A 23885-nucleotide genomic window follows, 5' to 3' on the forward strand; every position below is an offset into this window, starting at 1 on the left:
GCTAAAAGACACACTAGTTCACTGTGTCCATTTCATGCTTTGCTTCTCCAAAATGTGCAACGTACACGCATGCAGAAGTTGCAGTATGCTGCAGTAACAGCAGAGGGACATATTTGATTTCGAGGCAACAGGAACAGAATCACAGGAAATGTTTAAATGAATCTCCAGTTTGTTAAAGATGCGGCTGCAGAAATAGACTAGTCTGCTCAGTAAAAGGAAACACAGAATATGGTATATAACACATTCGTGCAGCCTGGTCCTCCCAGCTGCAGCCTTCTACGAACAGGTTACAAATTGTGTAACACGCTGCATGTGTCAGCATTCACCGTTTAGCTTTGGTCAGAGATACAGCTGCTATTAAAGTGTTCAGTAAAAAGGAGGGAAACAGGCTGTTAAGCAGTCTGCTGCATGTGAAAAACAAAAACAGGTGTGGAACAGGTGAGACAAAGAGGTCCTAAAATAAAAATTGAGGCTGCAGGCAGCGACGAGGGTCCTGGTGCACGTTTGGATGTGCCACGGTCGAGCCGACCTACAGCTCGAGTGTGTGGCTGGGTCTGAGATGCACTGCGACGTCCTGCTTGTAGAAAACGGTTCTGAATTTCTCTGACAAACCTGCTACGTAGGAGACGACAGCTTTGTTTCATCTGTCGCTCAGCTTCGCCCCAGTTGGTGTTTGACCTCGTTTCCTCTGCATCTTTGCTGAATGCCCGATGAAATAACCACGTTTTAAGAACATTCGTTACACGTGTGTTCATTCTAGCACAGTGAGCATTCAGAGCAGGACAGACTCTCAGTCAGTAATAATCTTTATTCCTTTTCCTCAGGACAAAACTGATTTAGCACCTAACCAAGGTATGAGGCAAGCAAGCCAATACAATCCCCATTACACAAGAAAACTAATTTAAAAGCCAGAACAGTCGGCAGTGTCAACGTAGCCACTTTTTCCACAAATCAAAACTTGTCTTTTTACATCTATAGATTACACAAATACTTATTATATATGCAAATGAATAGACAAAACTACATACCTGGGCTTACAACGTCATTACTAACAAAGGTATATCAACACTGAAATATTCTTCATAGCCTGCTGCATCCCATAGGTCTTCATCTGAAGTGTAGATTAGCATTGAAACGTAACAAGACCACAGCATCAAACAGCACTTGCATTAAGCACAGGAATACAGGAACGTTGACATATCTGTTGGCCAAATAAAAGGTTCACAATAACAACAAAAACAGACCAGCTCTGGATGCAACTGTACAGATGAATGAAGGCATTGATATTTCTCCTCACGCTTCCTTCTGACCCACATTACAGTTCAGTCCGGCTCCACTTTAAACACACAGGTGGGGAGCAGTGACACGAGCTCTGCTGTATTCATTCTTGTAAGAAGCACGTCAGGTAAAAGCGTCCGTCTAGCACAGAGTCCTCAGCCCTCACGGTAAGAAATCTACAACTAAAAACAATACACGTGTGTGTCATACAAAGTCAGGCTGTGGTTAGGCTGGTACACCTGGAGCTTAAAAACAAAGAAGCCAGTACACAGGAGACGAGCATACGACATTTTAGTACAGCTGGTATGTAGATTCAATTCATAACGCAAGCTTAGAAACTGTCGTAATCTTTCTTGTCTTTTTTGCCTTCGCCCTCGAAGCTGTCTGTGCCATCGCTGTTGTCACGGCGACGCTTCCGGCTGTTGCGGATGCTGAAGCGAGGGTTCATCTGCGGTAGAGGGTCCATTCCCAAAACTTTGTGAATCTGACGGAACGCCAGCAGCCTAAGAGCAAACTAAACACACAAAGTTGGAGAACATTTGAGTCACAGAGCAGAAGCAAACCTTTCAACAGTCTCCGATGTGCACGTTTGGGGGGTTCATTCACTCTTTGTGTGACCTGATCAACTACTTGGTAAAAACCTGACAGAAGGGCAAAGCCAGTGATTCCACTGGGGCACCAGGAGGAAGGGAAGCAAGGCGGGAATGCTGCAGGTGGATTTAACCTGACATCCACGCTGGAGTACAGAGTACGCTAGCAGGATCATCATGGGGTTCACTGCTGTCAGCAGGATGGAGGTCAGAAGACAGAGTTATTGGGGGAGAGAGGTGGGAGCACTGAGAGTCAGAGATGTTCCCTGGGAGTGAGCAGGATGGACAGGACAGCGTGCAGACGAGGGATAGAGCACATACTGGGTTTGTATTCATCTAATGGAGGACTGATAAGGAATGGGAAGGACAGCTACAGTCAGAAGACGGAGAACCAGCTTCAGCAAAACAACGTTGGTGAAGTCTGCAGAGGCCTCAGAACCATCTCAGGCCACAAACATCAGAACTCTCTGCTGGGGGGGATGTGAGGTGGGCAAATGAACTGAATCATTTCTTCAACAGATTTGATTCAGACATGAGGCAGTCTCCAACATCGGCTGCAGAATCACCCACTGCTGCTGTTCCACCTCTGACACTTCCCACCTCCTCTACTCACCCTGCTCACTCCTCCCCACCCCCAACAACAGCATCCAACACACACTCAACACAAGGCTCCAGCCTGTCTCTGTCAACCACCCAGGTTAGGAGGGAACTGAGGAGCCAAGAAGGCAGCGGGTCCAGATGGCATCAGCTCGAGGGACGTCAGGTCCTGCGCGGACCATCTGTGTGGGGTGATGGAGCACCTCTTCAACCTGAGCCTGAGGCTGGGGAGAGTCCCACAGCTCTGGAAAACCTCCTGTGTTGTACCAGTGCCAAAGACTTCATGCCCCGAGCCTCAACAGCTACAGGCCGGTGGCTCTGACATCCCACCTGATGAAGACCCTGGAGCGGCTGGTCCTGGCTCAGCTTCGGCACCTCGTGAGCTCATCATTGGACCCACTTCAGTTTGACTACCAGCCTGGCATTGGAGTGGATGATGCTGTCATTCACCTCCTACATCGTTCCCTCTCTCACCTGGAGACCGCTGGAAGCACTGTGAGAATCATGTTCTTTGATTTCTCCAGTGTCTTCAACACCATTCTTCCCTCGGTCCTGAAGGACAAGCTGGAGAACTCAGGAGTGGACCATCACCTCACTACCTGGATACTGGACTACCTCACTGACCGACCACAGTATGTGAGGACTCAGGGCTGTGTGTCGGACAGGGTCGTCTGCAGTACGGGGCCCACAGGGAACGGTTCTGGCTCCGTTCCTCTTCACCATCTACACTGCAGACTTCTCCCACAACTCCACCCAGTGTTTCCTGCAGAAGTTCTCTGATGACTCTGCAATAGTCGGCCTCATCACTGATGGGGACGACAAGGATACAGAGGACTGACCCAAGACATTGTGGACTGGTGCAGCTGAACTACCTCCAGATCAACACCAGTCAAACCAAGGAGCTGGTGGTAGACTTCCACAGGGACAAACATCCTCCACTGCAACCACTGAACATCCAAGGTATGGACATCGAGGCTGTGGACAGCTACAGGTACCTTGGTGTTCATCTGAACAATAAACTGGACTGGACTCATAACTCAGACGCCCTCTACAGGAAAGGGCAGAGCAGGCTGTACCTGCTGCAGATACTCAGGTCGTTTGGAGTGGAGGGCCCACTCCTGAAGACCCTCTATGACTCTGTGGTGGCCTCAGCTATCTTTTATGGTGTGGTCTGCTGGGGTGGCAGCATCTCTGCTGGGGACAGGAAGAGACTGAACAGGCTGATCAGGGCCAGCTCTGTTCTGCCCTCTGGACCCAGTGGAGGTGGTGAGTGACAGGAGAACGGAGGCTAAGCTGTCATCCCTGTTGGACAACATCTCCCACCATGCAGGAGACTCTGACAGCACTGAGCAGCTCCTTCAGTGGGAGACTGCAGCACCCACGCTGTGGGACGGAGAGATTTCACAGGTCTTTCCTCCCCACTGCTGTCAGACTCCACAACAAAGACTCCAACTGATCAAACACATCCACACATGTGCAATAACACCAAGTGCAACACTCTTTTCTGACAAAGTTTTACTTTAGTATTTTTTTGCTCAGTTGTATATAGCATTTGTATTCTATTTTATTCTATTGTATATAGTATTTTATTCTATTGTATATAGTATTTTATTTTTATTTTATTCCATTCCAGTGTTTTCTAATTTCTGCTACATAACTTTGCACTTTCGCTGTAACGAAACAAATTTCCCACCTGTGGGACTAATAAAGGTCATCTGATCTCATCTCTAATGCTAATGATGTCAAACACAACAATCAGATTGCAGGTGCTGAATCGAACAGGTGGTTTGCTCAGATCTTTGAAGGAGAAATGCTTCATGATCATGTAACCACAATCTTAAAAAACAAACAAAAGCAGCAGCAACTCATCTTAAAAATCTTCAAATGCTAAACGTGTCTGCATGTTTAAAAGAATATAGATGTTTTTACTTGGGCACTTGAGGTAATGTCCTCTCTCTGCTGCTCTCCCAAAGTTGCCAGGGTATCCACGGGCTTCTTTTCACAGGGATCCACCAGTCCTGGTCCACCTAGTGGGAAAAAACACACTTTATGAGGTATTCAAATCCTACTGATCAACACACCAACCAGCCAATAGGCCAGATGTTGGAGGTTTGAGTATACGCCACGATTTCTAATGTGAATATAAAACCACCCATCAAACCCTTTGATAGTCACAGATCTGGTTCTTTACATCTTCTTGCGTAAAGCATTAGATGCGTTTACACCAAGTGCAGCCTTTACTGCCACCGTACCCACAAGCATGTGGAAGTCCTGCATGTGTTTAATAGGGCAACGTCCCAGTGTAAGAAAGCTGCCTGTGAAAAGTACTCCTACATTATTGACTGACAGTAGCATGCTAGCCCTCTAATATGAGTGAGCTGTAAATGGGCTGGTTCTTACACAGAATAGAATAGAATAGAATAGAATAAACCTTTATTATCCCAGGGATGAGAAATTTCGGTGTTACAGAGCTCTTACAGCAAGGGAAAATAAAATATAAAAGGAAGACACAAGGTGGTCCTATAAACATTAGCAAACAGGAGCAAATCTACTCGACAAACTCGGACCATCTTATCCTGATTGCCAGTGAACGATTTCAAATTGTAGCTTTGATCAGAACAATGGTTTCAGTTCCTCCTGAGAAAGAGCCGCCTGACAACAGCTTAAACCCAGAAAACTCTCACTGTGAAGTTAGCTGAAAGACATTTTACTACTATTAGACATTTCTTACATGTTTCCCTGACAAATACCACATATATGAGAACATTTAACATGACTGCAACTAATGAAAAATATAATTTAACTGAGGGGAAATGAAGATAACCCCAAAACTAAAAGAAAAAATTGAAAAGAAATAAAATCTGGAGAATCTGGAAAAGATCTGGATGACTGAGAGCCTTCACAGACACAGACATCTGGAGAAAACCAAACTTTAATAACTCAACAAAAGCCAAGAACAGAAGCAGAACTGGCCCACCTTTCTGCCATTTAGTTTTGATTTAAGAACAGAAATGGAATCAATTTTCTTCAAGTACAAAACTAACAATGCAAAAGAAAGCCAAACCACCTTACCTGGGAGTAAAATCCCAGAGGAGATACATTCAAAGACACGTCTCAGTGCATCACCGGGGCTCAGCGGGGCAGACGCGCTACTGATGGCCTTCTCGACCAGTAGCTCCATGGCCTGAACAGAGCACACAGAGGAACAGAAGATGTCAGAGATGGTTGGGAGCAGCATCGTGGCTTTTCTCACATCACTTTTATTAATTAAGATACCTAATATTTTACACTGCCTTTAAGTATTTCAAATACACCAGCAAAGCTTTAGAAATGTTTCTGACTGATGAAACTTTGTTAGTGCTGTAGCTGCTGAGTTCAGCATTTACACAGGGCAACAGTCAGGAGCCAGACGTTCAGTGGAAGGTCTGAAATGGCTTTGAGCAGTATCCCAAACAGCTGATTCTGTTCATCCAGATGTTTTCAGTGGGAGAAACGTTTCATCATCATCATCAGGTGACTTCTTCAGTCTCACCTTATAAACAGGACACTGACCTCACAGCCCACTGAAGGAACAATGGGCTGGGATCTCAGTTTATTGATCATCAATATGCAAACCGTGATGACCATTGATCAACAACCACTGATCAATGTCCATGAGTACCATTCACAGAGTTGGGGAATGGCTGCAATCACAGCATGTAAGATGGTGACAGATGTACCCTTAGGCCCCTCCTCCATTCAGAGATGGTCTTTCCCTTTTCACGTAAATGGCCTCCTTGACTCCGCCCTCAAACCAGCGTTCCTCCCTGTCCAGGATGTTACATCCTCATCCTTGAAAGAGTGTCCACTGGCCTGTAGGTGTAGATAGACTGCAGAGTCCTGGCCTGACGAGGTCTCTCTTCTGTGTTTATGGACTGAGCATGCACCAAGACGTTTAGAGCAGGAATTCTCACAGCTTTAACATCTGTACGTTTTTGGCAGATTTCTGCAGGGTGCACAGTGTGGCCTGACAAAAAATAAAAATCTGAAGATACTGGACAAGTGGAGGACAAAAGAAGAAGTGTCAGGCGATAAACATGACCTTAAAGTCATGTCCTTAAGAATTAAGGACAAACTCCCAAAGTCATTTCAAATGTCCTCAAGGGGACAATGAGCTGGTCCAGCATTCCACAACAAAAATGAAAAGCTGATGCTCCTCACCAACACGATCCGATATACCCCAGGGCCACCGGTACTGGACGGATCATTCCCCCTCATCCCTGGACTCAGTTTCATCTACAAAAGGCTTGTTAGTGGGCCTGACGCGACCCTTGAAGTAGCCCTTCCACTGCCACGTCCTGAGCTCAGTAGCACTCCATCCACATTTAGTGCACCACTTTCCCCTCCTGAGCTTCCTGACAGTTCGTCATAACAAGGCCAACCAGAAGTCTTCCCTCTGCTGTCCAGAACATACGATCACAGAGCTGGTGATACAATTACAAAATCAACCCGTGACCCAGGGTGTCCCAGTGCTGCGTGCACTTATGAACACCCTTATGTTCAAACATGGTATTCTGTTATTGGACTTGTGTGCTATGACATGTCCATACCAAACACCATTCAGGCGCAGATCAGGCAGGCCATTTCTTCCAGTCCTTAGGTCTCACCGTCGTTGGCCACATGAGGGTCGAAGTCTCTCAGCAGGACATTAGCGCTGAGAAATGGTAACCCTCCAGCACTGCACCCAGTGGCTCTAAACGCCCCTCTCCACTAGCATGCACTCGGCTCAGCACGGCTAGACTCTACTCGCCTTTGATCGTTTTCCATTACGATCGAGTACCAACTAATGTGTATGAGGTCATTACAGCAAAACAGTGGAAAGCCCCACGACATCATTAGTATGTGACTCACACAACACAACACATTGGTGGTACATTGAATCGACTTTGATCACTTAGTACACCAGCCGAATAGAGACTAAAAAAAATTACCTGGTACCAGGTACTACGACCTCATGGAAAACCCTAAAAACCAAGTCAGTACCAGCAGAAACGGCTGAAGCAGAATGGGTACTGGGAACTGTTTTTCAGTGCATAACTACAAACGTTAAGTCAGGACTTGTTCCCTGACACGAAGGTCAATGGAAACAATCGAGTCCCAATAAACCAAATATTCACTGGAAAAATCCCAACATACAGGTAGACAACCAGAGGGGTACATGAATACCCACCCCTGCCCACCGCCTCTAACCAAGGACAACTCGAGACTGGATCAGATCCCAGAGTGTCTCTTTAACCTCACACATCAGTTCAGGCTCCTTCCCAACCAAAGAGGTGACATTCAGAGATCGACAGACCACGGGACTTTCGCGCGTTGCATTGCAGGTACGAGTGGCAGCAAAATGAAAACACTGCATCAAGCGCTAGCACTTCCAGCACCGGTAATCATTAATTCTGCTGTTTTAATCTCTACTTGCATTTTATTTGCTCCAAAAACAGTTATGTACAAAGCGAAGGAGAGCACGGCAGGTCCGTACAAAGACAGACAAAAGGCCAAAAAATTAAAAAAAAATTAAAAAGGTACGAGGAAAAAAATCAAAGGGTTGAAAGGGTTAGACCCATACAAGCACACAGAGCGGACTAAAGACGTTAGCGTGCTGCCCAGCTCTCATCGCGCTCATATTTATAATTATATGGTCCTAAGTGTGAGTGCATACACTCATGAAGTGTTTGGCAACTTCAGATTCCTGCAACAAGCCCAGTTCCAGTTTACAGACGGATGGTACAGGACACTGACATGTTCCGAGTAGCCCGATATGTAGGTGGACAGGTTTTATTCTAAGTGAAGGGCAACCCTTCAAAAGACGGACAGAGCAGTGGGGTAGCCAAGGCAATAGAACAATATAAAACTTGATTACTAAAATATAATTTATTTCACATAAAAGATTTAAAACAGTTAAAAACACCTCTGGCCAGGGGGAACACACAGTAAAAACATAGAAACAACACAAAGTCCAGCGGCATCAGCCACAGCAATAACAATAATAATGGATTGCATTTATGTAGCGCTTTTCAAGACCTTCAGAGCGCTTTACAATGCCACTGTTCATTCACTCTCACATTCACACACTGGTGGAGGCTACAGGTGTAGCCACAGCTGCTCTGGTCAACACCAGTAGGCAGCAGGTGAAGTGTCTTGCACAAGGACACAATGACCAAGACAAACCGGCAACCTTCCGGTAGCTTCCCAACCTCCTGAACCACGGTGGCCCCACTAAAATCAGAACGGGGCGAAGAAAACCCAGCGACGTCCCCGTCCTGTCTCTTCGCTCCGCAGTACTAGAAGAGAGAGGGGGCAGCGACAGTCACGGTTCTTTCCAGTGAAAGGGATTTCTTGTACCACCATGTGTTTTGGGACTTGCCCCACAATCCAGGCCCTCCGTCGCCTCTTCGCGACTTCGGAAACATGACTTGAACAATTTTTCTTCCACGAAGGAATCCGATAAAAACCGATCGCTTTACCCGTCGGCTTCCAGCGGCTGTCGTGGGACCAGCTATGGCAGTTAATAATACAACAGCTTCTTCTTTGCGTCTCTGTTTATCTCTGTGTGACTGTTGTCTTGTGCGCAGTAGCCACTTGTACCTACAATCCTTTGCGGCTTTACTCCGGAAATGACGTCACATTTTCGATCTCGATAGCCAGTCCCAGCAGCCAGGAACTGGAATGCCACAGCCAGGAACTGGAATGCCACAGCCAGGAACTGGAATGCCACAGCCAGGAACTGGAATGCCACAGCCAGGAACTGGAATGCCACAGCCTCTGCCCCTGATTGTCACGTGACCCTTATGGCCTCTACTGGAGGTGGTAAGGCCACAGGAGGGTGGACTGTTGTCTTCTCTTTGGGATGTGCCCAGCTGTGACTGGGACTCTGTAGTGGGGCCTCTGTATACCCATCCTGGGCAGGGTAACTTCATCCCTGCATTTTTATTTTTCATGAGAACATTCTTCTATCATCAGAAATGGAAAATTAAGGAAATTTCATTTCTATTTTTGTTTCATTTTAGTCTTTGAGAATCTGATTTATCAAAACAACCACAACACTTTCTGTGACTGTAATATCAATTCAATGCACATGAAGGCAAAGAAACAAAGGAACCATTTCCTCCAGCACTAAGACTTCATTCAGCATATTAACCCACACAATGAGCTGCCTGGCATCTGAAGGATAGTCAAGACCACCATAGAAATTTCTCTGAATTGTACAATTCCATTATAAAAACCACAAAGTGTCAAAACGCACTGCGGTTGAGGTCTAATGTTAACGGCACTTACCCATCCGGGGAATGCTGACCACGTGGGAACTCGCTGGCAGAGGTCTCGCAGGATTCGGATGATGATCACGCAGGACTGAAGACCATTGGCTCTAGCCTTTGATGCAATAAAGTTAGGTTTATGGAGTGACCCAGCGTGATAAGAGATGGACCAAACACGTTAATCAGTTTCATCGTAGAGGCTCCAAACACTACTGTGCATAATGGAAGCTTGAGTATGGTTCGATTTGCATATAAGCCATAACTGTTTGCAATCAGCTGCCATTCCCAGTAGTCTTGGACCTCGCAGTTAGTAAGGGAAGTCACAGTTTGCAAGATGCACAAGAAATGAGGACTTTTCTTGCCATCTTCTAAACCCTGACCCCAGATTTGTCCAGGTATCTCACAAACAGGGACTTAAAGTACAAGAGTCCACCTGAGAGGAGAATATAAGGACTGAAAGAGGCAAGGAAATCTGTTTTACTTTGCCTGTGCTTTGCCTGGCAGCAAAATCAAAGCAAAATATACAGGTGTTCCTTTTTCTCTCAATCCTCATTGTACAAAATATATAGAATAAAAACAATACAAACATTGAACATGAAAGCACTTCTGGATGGTACAACCTTGTGCTGGTTACTGTGCAGCCTTATGGAATCACATGTCACTATGTGTCAGTCTAAATTGGATTGGGGATACAAGGATGCCAATTCTTGGTAGGAGGTTTTTTTGTGAGAGATTCAAATGAACTTGGGTTATCATCTCTACATACAACATACTTTGACCAGATTTCTGTTGGCACAGATGACATCCTTGAATATATGTGTGTGTTTTTTGCTATAAATAGTTTATTATAACCCATAAAAACCAAACAAATGAATATACTGAAATAATGCATCTCATAAGGCTACAAGAAGAAAGTAAAATGATGTTCCGAACCTGGAACCACTTAGCGTGGCGCAGAACAGCCAGAGCGTCAAGGCATTTTTGCCTGTCCAAGACGTCCACTGGGTCTTTCACCATACCCGAGGTTACATCTAAAAATGAATTCCAAGTGTCAAAATGGTGATGAGGAATGGGTGTTTGACCAGGTCAGCGAGGCTGGCAGAGAACAAACACATTGCCACACATACCAGCTTCTCTTTCCGTAACAACCTACACTTGCTTTTTCAGAATTTCAAAGAGATCACTGACATGTGAAAAACACAGCAAAACACTAATGTCGAAGCTTTGTTTACAGACAGTGTACAGCATGTTAGGTCGTTATGTTTACAGACTCACCTAAGACAGACCAATACCATAGCTACACTGAGTGTTTGCTCACAAATGTTTGAAGCCAAAACTGTTTTATCAGGTAATTGTGTTTGTTGGCAACTGGTAAATTAATGTGGACGTTTTGTAGACGTTTCTCGTTCAAGCACTGAGAATCAAGGGATTCGACAGCTAATGATGAACTGTGTTACAATTAGGAAGAACGGGCAAATAGCAAGTGACCTGATAAAAAAAGTGGCACAGCAACAGTAGGTGTGGCAAAGTTTTTGGGATGTGAGAAAACCTTGGTCAAAAATCCTTCCGAAGCTCTCAAGCCCTACCAACCCTTTCATAGGAGACGATGTACTAGTGTCGAAAGAAAGGGAGGGGGAGGAAAAATTTAACTCCGTGCTCAAGTTGTATATTACATCAGATATATATATCTATATATAGATATATATAGATATAGATAAAATATATATAAAAAGAGGAAGCAATGGTTGCTGAAGAGGAGAAGTACAAGAAAACAAAAGGGTTAGGATATCATGCATGCAAAAACCTAACATCAGTAGTTTGGAATAAGACCCCAACAATCATTATATACCAGAAGCCATATTCAGGTGCAACCACAGATTCCTCTGCCATAGTCTCCTTTCCTGAACTTTTATTAATACTCCCCTAAGAATAATCCTCAGAACAGTCATCACAGTTACTGATTCAGTATAATAGCTGACCATCTTCAAATCGTTTGTACTCCTTTTTCCATAATGTCTGAGGTTAAAGGTGTTTGCTTTTAGCTAAAATGAGCCGCTTTGAGCCCAATTTGAGTGCAGTTGATGTAAAAAGACGACACGAATCAACTCAGGGGAGCACTTTAGAACAGGGGACGTCAGCATGGTGAAGTGTTCAGTACACAAAGGAACATTTGTTTCCTGTGACAAAATCACAACCAAATTTCTCCGACTCGGCCAAATCTTGATTACAAAAGCAATGCAAAATTCCCACCTGTGCACAACTAGTTCAGATTAAACTTTAAGAAATGTCTCCTACGTCTGTTCATTTATCACTTAGACGCGTACAGGAATTGTCTTTTGTCGCATAGCTTGATGGAAATTTGGAAAAAAAGTAATGTATGTCTCCCAACAACAAAATGGAAACAATCCCCTGAAACACAGGAAACAAAACAGAATCTCACCTGGGAATAACTAGACTTAACACAATGCAAACACTGATCATGCTTTGTTTAAAGGATAACGATAGCATCTGAGAGGTAAGAATTACAGAGCAAAAGCACGAGAGCAATACTGCTGGCACATGCCCTTTTCATTTTCTTTACAACAAAACAAAGTAATGAGAACCACGCAATTACAAGACCCAGACAATATTCAGGTTGGACGTCTCATAAAGCAGATTATAGAAATCTGAGGTTTCATTTAGGTTTTAACAACTATAATTTGCTGTTTACATGAAGGCAGTTCACACTGTGCACAACACAGTCAAGGTAAGAAATGATGTCTCATGTTAATGAGCTCTTTCAGCTCAATCAAATAAGGAGCATGGACTAGACCACTACAACGGCAGAACCCCCGTGTGCCAGCAGGACAGTGCTCTTCAGAGCGTCAACCAACATACTGAAACTGATTTTACAGAGAGATAAATATCAAAAAAAGAAAGCGAAAGGCTGTCTTGGGTTTCCAACCTCCATCCCGGCCATTTTCCTCTCTGATGACGGGTGAAGTCAGCGTGATTGTCACTTGCATCTTTGGCTCGGTACAGGACGTCAGAATGATGGCTGCTTCCTGGACAGACCCTTTGACTTCATATTTCTCTGATGTTACCATCTGGAGGAGAACATTTTTTAAAAAGTGAAAATCAATTCATTTCAAAAGAAATAACTTGAGGGGCGTATGTAGTCAGCTCAGTGGACATATGTACAGTTAAACCCTGTGATGGTTAAGAAGGTAAACCAGCTTCATAGCGGTGAGGTTACTCCCAGCCCCAGTCTGTGTGTGCGTACAGTAACTCTGTAATATGCAGCAAGAAAATCAGAGCTTCATCCCTGAAAGCTGCTGAACCCTCATTCAGTTCATGAGCACCCCTCAGGAAGTCTCCTGTGGGGCACAAAAATACTGGAACTGGTGCAAGTGCACAACAGATCACATGACAGGCTGCCGTATCAACACTCTCGTCTAACAGATTACTCTGAGGCATATTCACAATAAATATTTAGGCAATCTGAAGAAAGAAGATGGTCTTCATAAAAATAGCAGTTTGTAAGCCGTGTGTCCGAACTGAGGCGGCTGATCTAAGTGGGGTGTCTGTCACAGCTGCCACTAAAGAACGAGTGTGGGGTGACATGGTGAAGATATTACTGTTAGCTGTTTGGGGAGGTGCTCCACGATGGAGGTGAGGAGGCTCTTGGTGGGCTTCTCGGAGCAGAGCAGGACGAGATTGACGTTCTTGTCCCCACGGAGCAGCAAGCCTTTGGCCAGGACACCAACCCTCATCACTCCCTTCAGGGCTCTGGGAAATGAGCACAACAGCAACTATTACACCTGAAATCCCTCTAAGTGAGTTTTCCTGTCTCAGGAGAGCCATGTTGCTACATCAGCTGTTCTTTGGACACGAGAGTCAGACCTTGGAGTAAGTGGTTCTCAGCACTTACACCCCCCCCCCTTCCCCAGGAGCACCGCCTGCACTGTGTCAGTCTTCTGCCTTTTTATTGTCACTACACACACGTACAGTGAGACTCAGAGCATACACTACACTGCACTACATACGTGTGAACAGCACCACCTCAATGTGCCTTGGGTTGTTATAGCAACGCAGCAGGAAGTAGGTGCTAAAATAGTGGCAATGGCCACCTAGTAGATGCACCCACAGTATGAATATCGAAACCCTGCATCACTGTGTGCTCAGCTCATCACACATTTCAACTTGACCTCTAACCTCAAGGTTACTACAACCTGACCGCACACCCTAAAAGAGCCAGGCTGAGTACGCACCAGTGGTAAAGGGCTATTAGATCTGCCAAACAGAAATGACCTGAACTTAGGCACCGGCTCCTGACCGACCTTGAAACTGTCTCGTGGGTTAGGGGGTTCATCAAAGACGGTTCTACTTGCAGTTGTCGAGCAGTAAAACTAAAGATGGTCATCCACCCACAGACCTGTCTTTTGCTGGTTCTTTCTTCTCTTTGTCTTCTTCTTTGGTCTTGTCCTGGTCTGTAATTATGTCAGACACCAGTTTGAGAGCACGTTCTGTAATTGACACAATTTTCTGGATGGACTGAAGCTCATCTTCTGAGGGGTAGATGGCTGCATGCTTGGTCATAACGTAGCGGTCATCTGAGGAGTCGGGCCGGCGTGGAGGCTGTAAGATAGAGCAGTTCAAACAGGTTTAGGTTTTATTAAATGACATGCCAGCGCTAAGATCAAAAAGCTTAAACAGACTTTCAAATGATACATTTCACCTCTTAAAAGCCAAACCAAGAAAAAAAACGTGTTATTTTTTAACAATAACTATCAGTTGTATTTTTTGTTACTTCAAACAAGAGATGGCTATTGTAGTCAAACTCAGAATACATAACCAGATAAGAGAAAAGCTAAGTTCTTGGAGCCTTCACTGCAAATAAATCTTCTTCAAATGTTCGTTAGTGCAGCAGAACCGCAGGCAGCAGAGGGCAGCAGAGGGGGTCCACAGCTCCTAGAACTATATCCTAAAACTCAGCCAGGCTCTGCTAAGTCCAGCATGCTCACTGTTTTCAGTGATGGGCTCAGACTTTGTTAGTTGTTCCCTGTACATGACTAAAGACTGGGGGACAGAGCTTTCAGTCTGTGGCACCGTCAACCATAAGTTCTGTTGAGAGCTTATTTATTTTACAACTACTCTATTAGTGTCTTATTACAAATTACCCCAAAGACATCTCCTACCACAGGCCCCTGAGGCTGCAGGCCGGGCATGCCAGGGCGGACTCCGAGTAGACCGGGAGGGCCCGGAGGCCCTTGTGCATATCCTCCATCTGGCATACGACGCCGCTCATCCCAATGGTGCTGTTCCTCCTCCATGCGTCTCCAGTACATGTCTTCTTCATAACGCCTGAAAATGTAAACCAGAACAGTTCTCACTCAAATATTTTATCTGTCTGCTTCTTGCACCACGTAGAAGCGTTTCACTGCTCCTGGGAAAAAAGCGTGTCATCTGTTGTACTTTATAGAAGAAAAATGGGGGCGATCATGGCTCAAGAGTTGGGTGTTCGTCTTGTAATCGGAAGGTTGCCGGTTCGAGCCCCAGCTCGGACAGTCTCGGTCGTTATGTCCTTGGGCAAGACACTTCACCTACCACCTACTGGTGTTGGCCAGAGGGGCCGATGGTGCGATATGGCAGCCTCGCTTCTGTCAGTCTGCCCCAGGGCAGCTGTGGCTACACCTGTAGCTGCCTCCACCAGTGTGTGAATGTGAGAGTGAATGAATAGTGGCATTGTAACGCACTTTGAGGGCCTCGAAAAACACTATATAAATGCAATCAATTGTTATTATTATTATTAAAATGTAACAACCAATTACGCAAACAGATAATATTACAGCCCATAGGTGACCATCCTCCGTGCAGAGGGTCGCCTCTTTTGATAAGGCACTGGTGCATACATGACTCCACCATCTCCACCCACTAATAACAAGATCATAGCCATACCTCATCTCCATTCTCCAGCGCTCCTCCTCTTCTCTTCTTCTCCAATACTCTTCTTTCTGCATCTGCTTTCTCATCTTCTCCTCCTGGATCTTTCTGGCTCGAATGCTGGGTTTGACTTCTACTTGGAGGTCTGGGTTTACCTTTTTCTACAAAACAAAAACTGCAATCAAGAACTCGGCCGGTTATAAACGTAAGGCTAAGCAGCTGTGCCCCAAGGCTGACCATATGCCACGAGGGACGACATGATGATGATACTGTAACAAAGTGCTGTGAGATACAGTTTAAAATTAGTTGTCTGCCAAGTTGTCTTTTGTGTGGACAACAATGGTTCCATCCTTGAGAGAGGCTCTGAAAAGCATCGAGTACAACGGGGCACGACCAGAGGAGCGTGTGCGACGTGACGAAGCAGGGCATGCCGTCTGAGCGCCTGTGTAAGGGGAGTGAAGTAAATAAAGTACAGTGTGTGGCAGGAAAATGTGCCCTGTCATCACTGAGGAGAAGCTGCTACAGTCTGGCTGAACGAAAGTAAAAAATAACAAAGTGACTTCTTGCACAACACTGTATGTGAAGCTAGGTGAGTTTAGCTCAGTTCACCTGTGCTCAAACACAGACGGGATCAGGGCACGGCTTTCCCTCAGATGTGTATGATAGGAACACGTTTATCAAAAGAGCATTTCCTGCTGTCAGCTGTTAATTTGGGGAAGTGCTTGAAGACTAACCTTGTACTGCAGGCGATGCCGGCGACCTTTTAGATGCATCTCCTTTGCATTTGGATCATTGAAACTACATTCACACAACTTGCAATGGAAGCGAATGACTTTGCCTTCATCGTTGCGGACCTGGAAAAGAAAACAACACATTACACTCCAAGTTTGAATTCCTGCATTGTTCCCAAGTATGACCCACGTATGAACTCACTTCTTCAACATAGTCATGGCCAACAGGCTGAACATCACTCTGCAGTACAGCAAGGGATGATGTGGAAAGATCTGGAATGTCAGTCTTGGGTTCCTGGGACCCTGAAGAGGCTGTGACAGGCTTAGAGGCCTCGACTTTGGCCTCTGCCCTGGAATCTTCCATCTTCACTGTGGTCTGTAATTTGTTCCCACCTGCATGTCACCAATGACGCGTGTTTAATCATCATAAAACCTAGAAAGTGAAGTACAGTCACAGAACAACTATACAGCTCGTGTGTTTAGTGGATTACACAGGAAATGTGAGCTTTTGATGCTCACCTCTTAAACTGTTTATCACAGGAAACGTGTGATTTCTTACTCAAGCCCAACAGCCAGGCATTTCATTAAGATGCCAATCTTTAGATTATTGAATGTGGTGGAGGGACAAACCTGAAAACCTGCTCCTACGTATTTAGAATGGATTAATTGACCGGTCTGAACCTATTAACCACGTGATGTGTCATGTGATGTGAGCAGATGTGAGTTTATGAGCTCTGCACTGGCCAGCTGTAAAATATTAGTATTTTAGCTCATTTTGCCAACAAATTGCCTCGAATGTTTATATAATGTCTTTAGACGAGTTTTTAGCACACCTTCGATTCAAGCAGAGAGAAATCTGCAAACGAGGAGTCAAAGCGAAAGCTAGCAGTGACATAGTAGCCAGCAATAGCCCTGAAAATGAGACCATGTGCGACGCTGAGGATGCACTAAGTGCACCGCGGGATGATGTGATCGTGCACACGGTGACTTCTAACATTTCAAAAATATTGGACAGCAAGATATCCGAAGTCATAAAGCCAATAAACGAGCTCACTGAGAAATGCGACAATCTGATAGAGAGAATGGGAACAGTGGAGCAGCGGGTCTCGGACTTGGAAGATGTGACGGCTACAAGTGAGCCACGTATTGCCGCTCTCGAGACCAGCTTAAGAAGGCCACGGAGCGTCTGGAAAGCTTTGAGAATCAGAGCCGGCGGGAGAAATAAATGCTACAGAGGAGACAGACCCGAGAACCCTTTGGGATAGTTATGAGGCTTACATGAGAGGGATGATTATGTCATACAAAAGTCATCAAAGAAAACAACGATTAACAAGGCAGTTAGAGATCGAGAATAATATAAAAAAGCTGGAGAAACATTATGTAACAAAATCAGCTGAAACATTAAGTGAGCTTAATATTGCCAGGACATCTTTGCGTAATTTGATAATGCAAAAGGCTGAAAGAGACGTCCTTTTCAGCTAATAAGCCTAACCGCTTTCTGGTTATACTCCATCAAGTTCTTTTATCACAGCTATTGTGGACGTGAATGGTGAAAGGCAAGTAGGAAACCGTCAGATTAATGAGTGCTTCAGAGAATTCTACACAAATTTATACCAGTCTGAGATGGACAGAAGGCTTAACTCGACTTCGTATTCCCTCAGCTTTCTGAAGATCAGGTTAGCCTGCTGGAGTCACCCATAACACTGATGGAGGTGGATAAAGCTATATCTGCACTGCAGTCAGGGAAACGTCCTGGGGCAGATGACTTACCAGTAGAATTTAAGCTAATGAAAGTGAAGTTAAATAGTTTATTATTAAGGGTTTTTAATAAAGCATTCAAAGAATCGAAACTCCCAGAATCTATGCACCAGGCTAATATAACATTGATAGCTAAAAAAGATAAAAACCCAGAGTCATACTCATCTTACAGGCCTATTAGCCTTCTTGGTGTTGATAATAAGATACTTTCAAAGATACTGGCTCTTAGGCTAGAAAAGGTAATGTGCTCTATTGTGCATGCTGACCAGACAGGCTTTATTAAGGGGAGGAATTCTTATAACAATACTCGACGCCTATTTAATATTATTCATTTTATAAATTTTCATCAGATCCCTGGGGTTGTTGTTTCTATGGATGCCGAAAAGGCATTTGGTAGAATTGAATGGGATTTGAGTTTGGAAAAAAAACTTTCTGGGGTGGATCAAAATTATACACAAATCACCAACAGCATCTGTGTTAACTAACGGCTTGTTATCCTCCCCAGTTACATAGAGCAGAGGTACAGCACAAGGTAGCCCATTGTCACCACTATTATTTGCTTTGGCCATCGAGCCTCTGGCCATTAGACAAAATCCAAGTGTTCATGGAGTTAAAATTGGAGATAAACAACATGAAATTCTGCTCTATGCAGACGATATTCTTCTGACATTGACTGACCCTGTTCTCTACCTGTTCTTACCAGGTGTGTCAAGGACTTTGGTCTTATATCTGGATGTAAAGTAAATTTTGGTAAATCTGTTATAATTACTTTGTGTAGTGAAGGGGACCTTTTCACTGGGCACCATCAGGTTTTGTATATTTGGGAGCTGACAAGATGGAGGTCACTTCCGATATAATTTTTGGGAAGAATAAATCTCATTAAGATGGTAATCCTACCCAAAATATTATATCCCACAGGCATGTTTGCAATTTTGAAATCAGAAGACATTAAAGTAATAATAAGGCTGGTGGATTTCATTTGGGCAGGACGAAAACCCAAAATTAAATTGGAGACACTACAGTTACTGAAAGATCTGGGCGGGTGGGGAGTGCCAAACAATTATGTTCTCTCAATACTAGGGCTGTGCGATATGACCAAAATCTCATATCCCGATATAAAACATCTATCGTCCGATAAAGATATAAATCACAAAAATGTAACATTTTCTGTAAAGTCTGTAAATCTCGGGCAGCTCGACTTGCGTGAAGTGTTTCCAGCTGCGCGTCATGTAGCTGGAGTCGAGTGTTTTAATGATGCATGAAACGATACATTTTTAGACATAAGTTGTAACGGCGCCGTTTTCTTTGTGAGTATTTATTACACGGCGTGCTGCGGGGAAAAGCCTGTTCTAACGTTTGAGTCTAAGGTTTATTTTTTAGCACCTGGCGTCTTTTTTACTTCTCATCCGTAAATAATCTGCTCTTTCACGTGATTCATTTTATTTTGAAAAGTCTCAACAGGATCTTGAGCTTTATTGTGAAAGATTTATGTGGAACATAAACAAGCGGACACGCCATGGTGTTACTGTCGTTGTTGCTAACGACAACGCATAAAAACAGATGCTTGTCCGTCTGTAGTGTGGTTATATTAAATATAAGAGAAAGAGAGAACTTTAAGACATTAATAATAACTACAGTGACATCAAACCATGAAAAAATATTGCTGTAAACAGTTTATTTTGCGACACCATGAAACAAACGATAGCGTAAAATGAAACGATAGACGTTTTTATATCGTCACACGATGTATATCGTTATATCGAACAGCCCTACTCGATACAGGCGAGGTTTCTCTCTTCCTGGATACATGATCATTCTGGGCTGCCACGGCTAAATATTGAGGAAGTATTATGTAAACCATCCTCACCTGTTAGCTTTCTAGGGAAACGCCTAAATGACTTACCTCACATAATAAAGCACAACCCACTGATATATAATGCTATGTGGATGTGGGGAAAACTTTTTAACAGTAGTCTTCCGTTTAATATTTTGTCAATGCTTATAAACAATTCAGACCTTCTGCCACAAAACAGTGTCGAGCTTTGTGGGATGGCATAAAGTAGGTGTAAAGAGGTTTTATGACCTCTTTAAACACGGTGAGTTTAAATCATTTGAATCCCTGAAGTCCCAGTATTCTATGTCAAAGACTGAGTTTTATAAGTATTTGTGAGACATTATGTGTTAAAAAAAATGCTAAATCATTACAAATCTCAACTGCCCCTTTTCAGTTGGAGAAATTTCTTCTGGATAAAAGGGAGCATAAACATTTTGTATCAAAGTTTGATTCAGAGACTTTTGCCCTAATTGTGGATAAACTGGCATGGTTGAGAAAATCTTGGGGAATGTTGCTTAAATGTGAAATAGATACACAGGCATGGGACAAAATCCTGTCCTTCCATCTAAAATCTCTGTTTGTAACCGATTTAAAGAACTGCAGCACAAAATTTTCACAATGTGTATATTTATAGTATATAGTATAATAGTATAGTATAATATGGGAACATCTCCGAATTGTCTCAAGTGCAAGGCCAGAGTGGGCACTAGATTCCACTGCTTGTGGGAATGTGCTATTATTCAGTCACTTTGGAAAGAGGCCAATATTAGTACAGCCATTGGTCAGCAGGTGACAGAAAACCCATTAATGTGTTTATTGGGATATATTCCCGTCTCACTGGTACAACATGAGCATGTAATTCAGTCACTGTTAATGTTGGCCAGGAAAAGCATTATGTTGAGATGGGGCTGAGCCTCCCTCCATTCCTCTATGGAAGTCGCTCATCATTGAAGTTATGACTCTGATCAGGCTGGGACATTATATTGATGGGAGCTCCCAATTTTTGTGGACAAATGGAAGAAACCACTGGAAACACTGGGATAACCTGTAAACTGGATTCTAATGGACAACAATGATGGACATAAATTATCACAAGTTCTCTGTGGACTCTGGAGAATGTGTAATATGCTAGTGCTGTGCAGTGTTACTATCTTGGATGTGAACCAGTCTTGCATTTGTTGGAAAAAAAGTTAAATAAAAGTCTTAAAAAGAAAAAAAGAATGGATTAATTCTAAGTTGATGAGACACGGTTACTGTCATTGTGTTTCTGTTAACTTAAAAAATGACTGCCTGCAGCTTAACTTCAGTAATCCCTCCCCTATCAATCACAACCCAGTCCTACAACACTGCCTGAAGTCCTGCCATTAATTCATGTTTGCATTATAAATATGATCAAGTTGAACTGCTTGTTCCACCTGCTTCAAAACAAACAACAACAAAAGCTGCACCAGAGGACATGATCCACACTTCCTGCCAGTAAGTCAGCTGGAGTGAAATACAGCAGGGTGGCGTTTAGTTTAAATCACGCAGAGGAGTGATTAAGACATGGAAATCAACCAGGAGGCAGCCTATTTACTTCTTAAACAAGTAACAAAAGGTAAACCCTTCAAATCTCCTGCTCTGGTATTCAGACTGTTACTACCAACATTTTCAGACCCAACTTCAGTTTCTCTGCTTTTAATCAAAAGCCACACTTCCTGTTTCCCTCCAATCATCAGGAAAGCTCGTCACAAATAAAGCAGGATTGTTTTAAGCAGAACTATTCACATTTTTCATGAACAGGTGCAAATGAGACCAAAGAGCACTGCTGTTAAACAACTTACTGACCTACAAAGTTGATCTTGGGGGTGTTGACTTTTTTCCCCACTGAAGCAGCACTGGCAGCAGAAAGGCTGTTGGCTTGGGGGCTCTTAACACCTGCCACGGCGCTGCTAACCAGGTTAATGGGCCTCAGGTAGGAGGAGCTGGAGGCAGGAGAGGAGGAGGTAGCCACACATGGAGAGCTGGTGGTACTGGAACTGCTGAAAGTAGCCAGTGTGGTCTTGCTTGGAGCAGCTGTCGTGGTGGACGATGTCTGAGTAACCATACTGGGCTCAGTGGATGGAATGGGCTTACCGAGCTTGGTGTGGAGTTTTACAACCTGGAAAAGAGAAACGAGTGCACAGACGCTGTCTGATTATTCTACAGCAGACACTAGAACAGATGTGTAGAGCCAGGTTTGCTGGAGCACCGACAATCATCGTGGACAGAAAGTATAGGCTGCCTCTTCAAATGACTGCTGTGTTTCATTCTTTGTTGTAACAACGCTAAATCTTACACCACTGCAAAGCCTGCTTCCTTCCCCTGAGTGCTGCTACGTTTGTTCATCTGTGGGTTTAGCAGCTGAGTGTGTGGGCTGTGAAAGACCATGGCAATGTGAATCATACCTTTTGGTGCTTGGCTCCACGGATATGGGCAGCATAGGCGTCAGCACCAGTACACGAAACATCACAAAGTTCACATCGGAGCTGGTTCTGAGCATTGCGGGCCAGTGCTCCTCCACCGCTACCACTGCTACTGCTGCTCTGAGAAACCTTCAACGCTGCTTCCTTCTTCTTGTGCTTCTGGCCTTCAAGGTGCTCCTTGTAAGTCTTATGCAGTCAGAAATGGAGGGACACAGATTAATCATGAGACAAAACACTAATCAACATTCCCACAAGCGACTGCATAAAGGTTTTATAAATGTTGCTCTTCTTCAACTGAAGTTGTAGATTTACAGAAACGTCCTTGATCATTCTCGTTATGGTTCACGGTCTCCTCAGGACATGTTACCATGTCAGTCCACCCAACTCGCTCTGATAAACTCCATCAAAGAATGGCTTTCTGTTTGTTGAGGGATTTGTAGAAAATCTCAAAGCTGGTCTTAACTGCTCCATCCCTGAAGCTTTGCTAGCAACCGTCTGATGTCTGAACCTGCTCTGCATCAGGCAGCTTCTGGTGTTTAGGCCGGTGATTCCTCAAACACAGCAGTCTGCTCACTGCACACTGAGCACATGCTTTACCTCTGACTTCAGTACATAATACTTCCATGTCCACTAATAACCATAAAACAATTAAATATCTTATGATTGACTGTGAAAAGCATTGAACTTAACCCTGTGTGTTCATTAGTTATCAGTAAATTAACCCACGCGTCATATCCATACACACCATATTTAGCTTAACATCCGTTGTCGTCAGTCTTTACTAAGTCGAATGGGAGGCGGAGCCTTCAGCTTACAGGCCCCCCTGCTGTGGAACCAGCTTCCTGGATTCAGGACACAGACACCATCTCTACTTTGGAGATTAGGCTCAAAGCTAAGGAGAGAAATTTGTCTCCAAAGGGTTGCAAACGTGTACGATGTGCTGCACAAGCGTAAACTAAAATTTACAAATGTGTGCAATGATTTGTGTGCAACTGTTGATGTCCCACACGTGTGCGGCCTCTAGACTAATCCACACAAATACGAAGCAATCTGACCACACGTAAAACTATTTTACAAACGCGCACATCCAAACCTGAATAAATACTGGTCATTTATGCACAAAGTTCAGCTCCTGAATCTGATAATATCACCCTCCAAAACCCTTTCTTTGCACACAGATGTCTAAAACTACACGCAACTTCTCTCTCGCTCGCAAAACCTTCCATACGTGTGGACAATCCGCCCGATAGGTCATGCCATACGGGTTTGTGGCAGGTTTAAAGCTTCGCACAGGTCCACTAAAGTAGGCTGCTTTCAAGTCCCAGTGTAAAAGTAGGACATCAGGGCTTCCACTGTCTGCGTCTCTTTGTGTTTTTCCAAATAAAATGGATGTTTGTTTTTCTAAATGATCATCACAGCTAATAACCGCTTCACTAGAA

At 44.1% G+C, this 23885-nt stretch overlaps 1 protein-coding gene across 3 annotated transcripts in view; it reads right to left on the reverse strand.

Moving 5' to 3' along the window:
* Positions 1-788: 788 nt before the first annotated feature.
* zfr (zinc finger RNA binding protein) overlaps positions 789-23885 on the reverse strand; it is a 38496-nt gene continuing 15399 nt past the window's right edge. The window contains exons 7-20 of one of the 3 annotated variants that reach the window (XM_087848834.1): positions 22429-22632; positions 21830-22142; positions 16613-16803; positions 16414-16533; positions 15695-15840; positions 14935-15100; positions 14172-14374; positions 13375-13525; positions 12702-12843; positions 10691-10788; positions 9777-9872; positions 5538-5649; positions 4395-4492; positions 789-1792 (exon numbers count right to left, since the gene is read on the reverse strand). In XM_087848834.1, coding sequence (XP_087704960.1) covers positions 1610-1792; positions 4395-4492; positions 5538-5649; positions 9777-9872; positions 10691-10788; positions 12702-12843; positions 13375-13525; positions 14172-14374; positions 14935-15100; positions 15695-15840; positions 16414-16533; positions 16613-16803; positions 21830-22142; positions 22429-22632 — 2223 coding nt within the window. In that variant the 3' untranslated portion in view covers positions 789-1609. Of the gene's footprint in view, positions 1793-4394; positions 4493-5537; positions 5650-9776; positions 9873-10690; positions 10789-12701; positions 12844-13374; positions 13526-14171; positions 14375-14916; positions 15101-15694; positions 15841-16413; positions 16534-16612; positions 16804-21829; positions 22143-22428; positions 22633-23885 lie in introns of those variants that run through there. The other 2 variants (XM_087848833.1, XR_015719824.1) reach the window with 2 other exon arrangements.

Source organism: Neolamprologus brichardi, chromosome 12 (genome assembly GCF_056152115.1).
Source record: "Neolamprologus brichardi isolate AB-2024 chromosome 12, ASM5615211v1, whole genome shotgun sequence".
NCBI lineage: Eukaryota > Metazoa > Chordata > Actinopteri > Cichliformes > Cichlidae > Neolamprologus > Neolamprologus brichardi.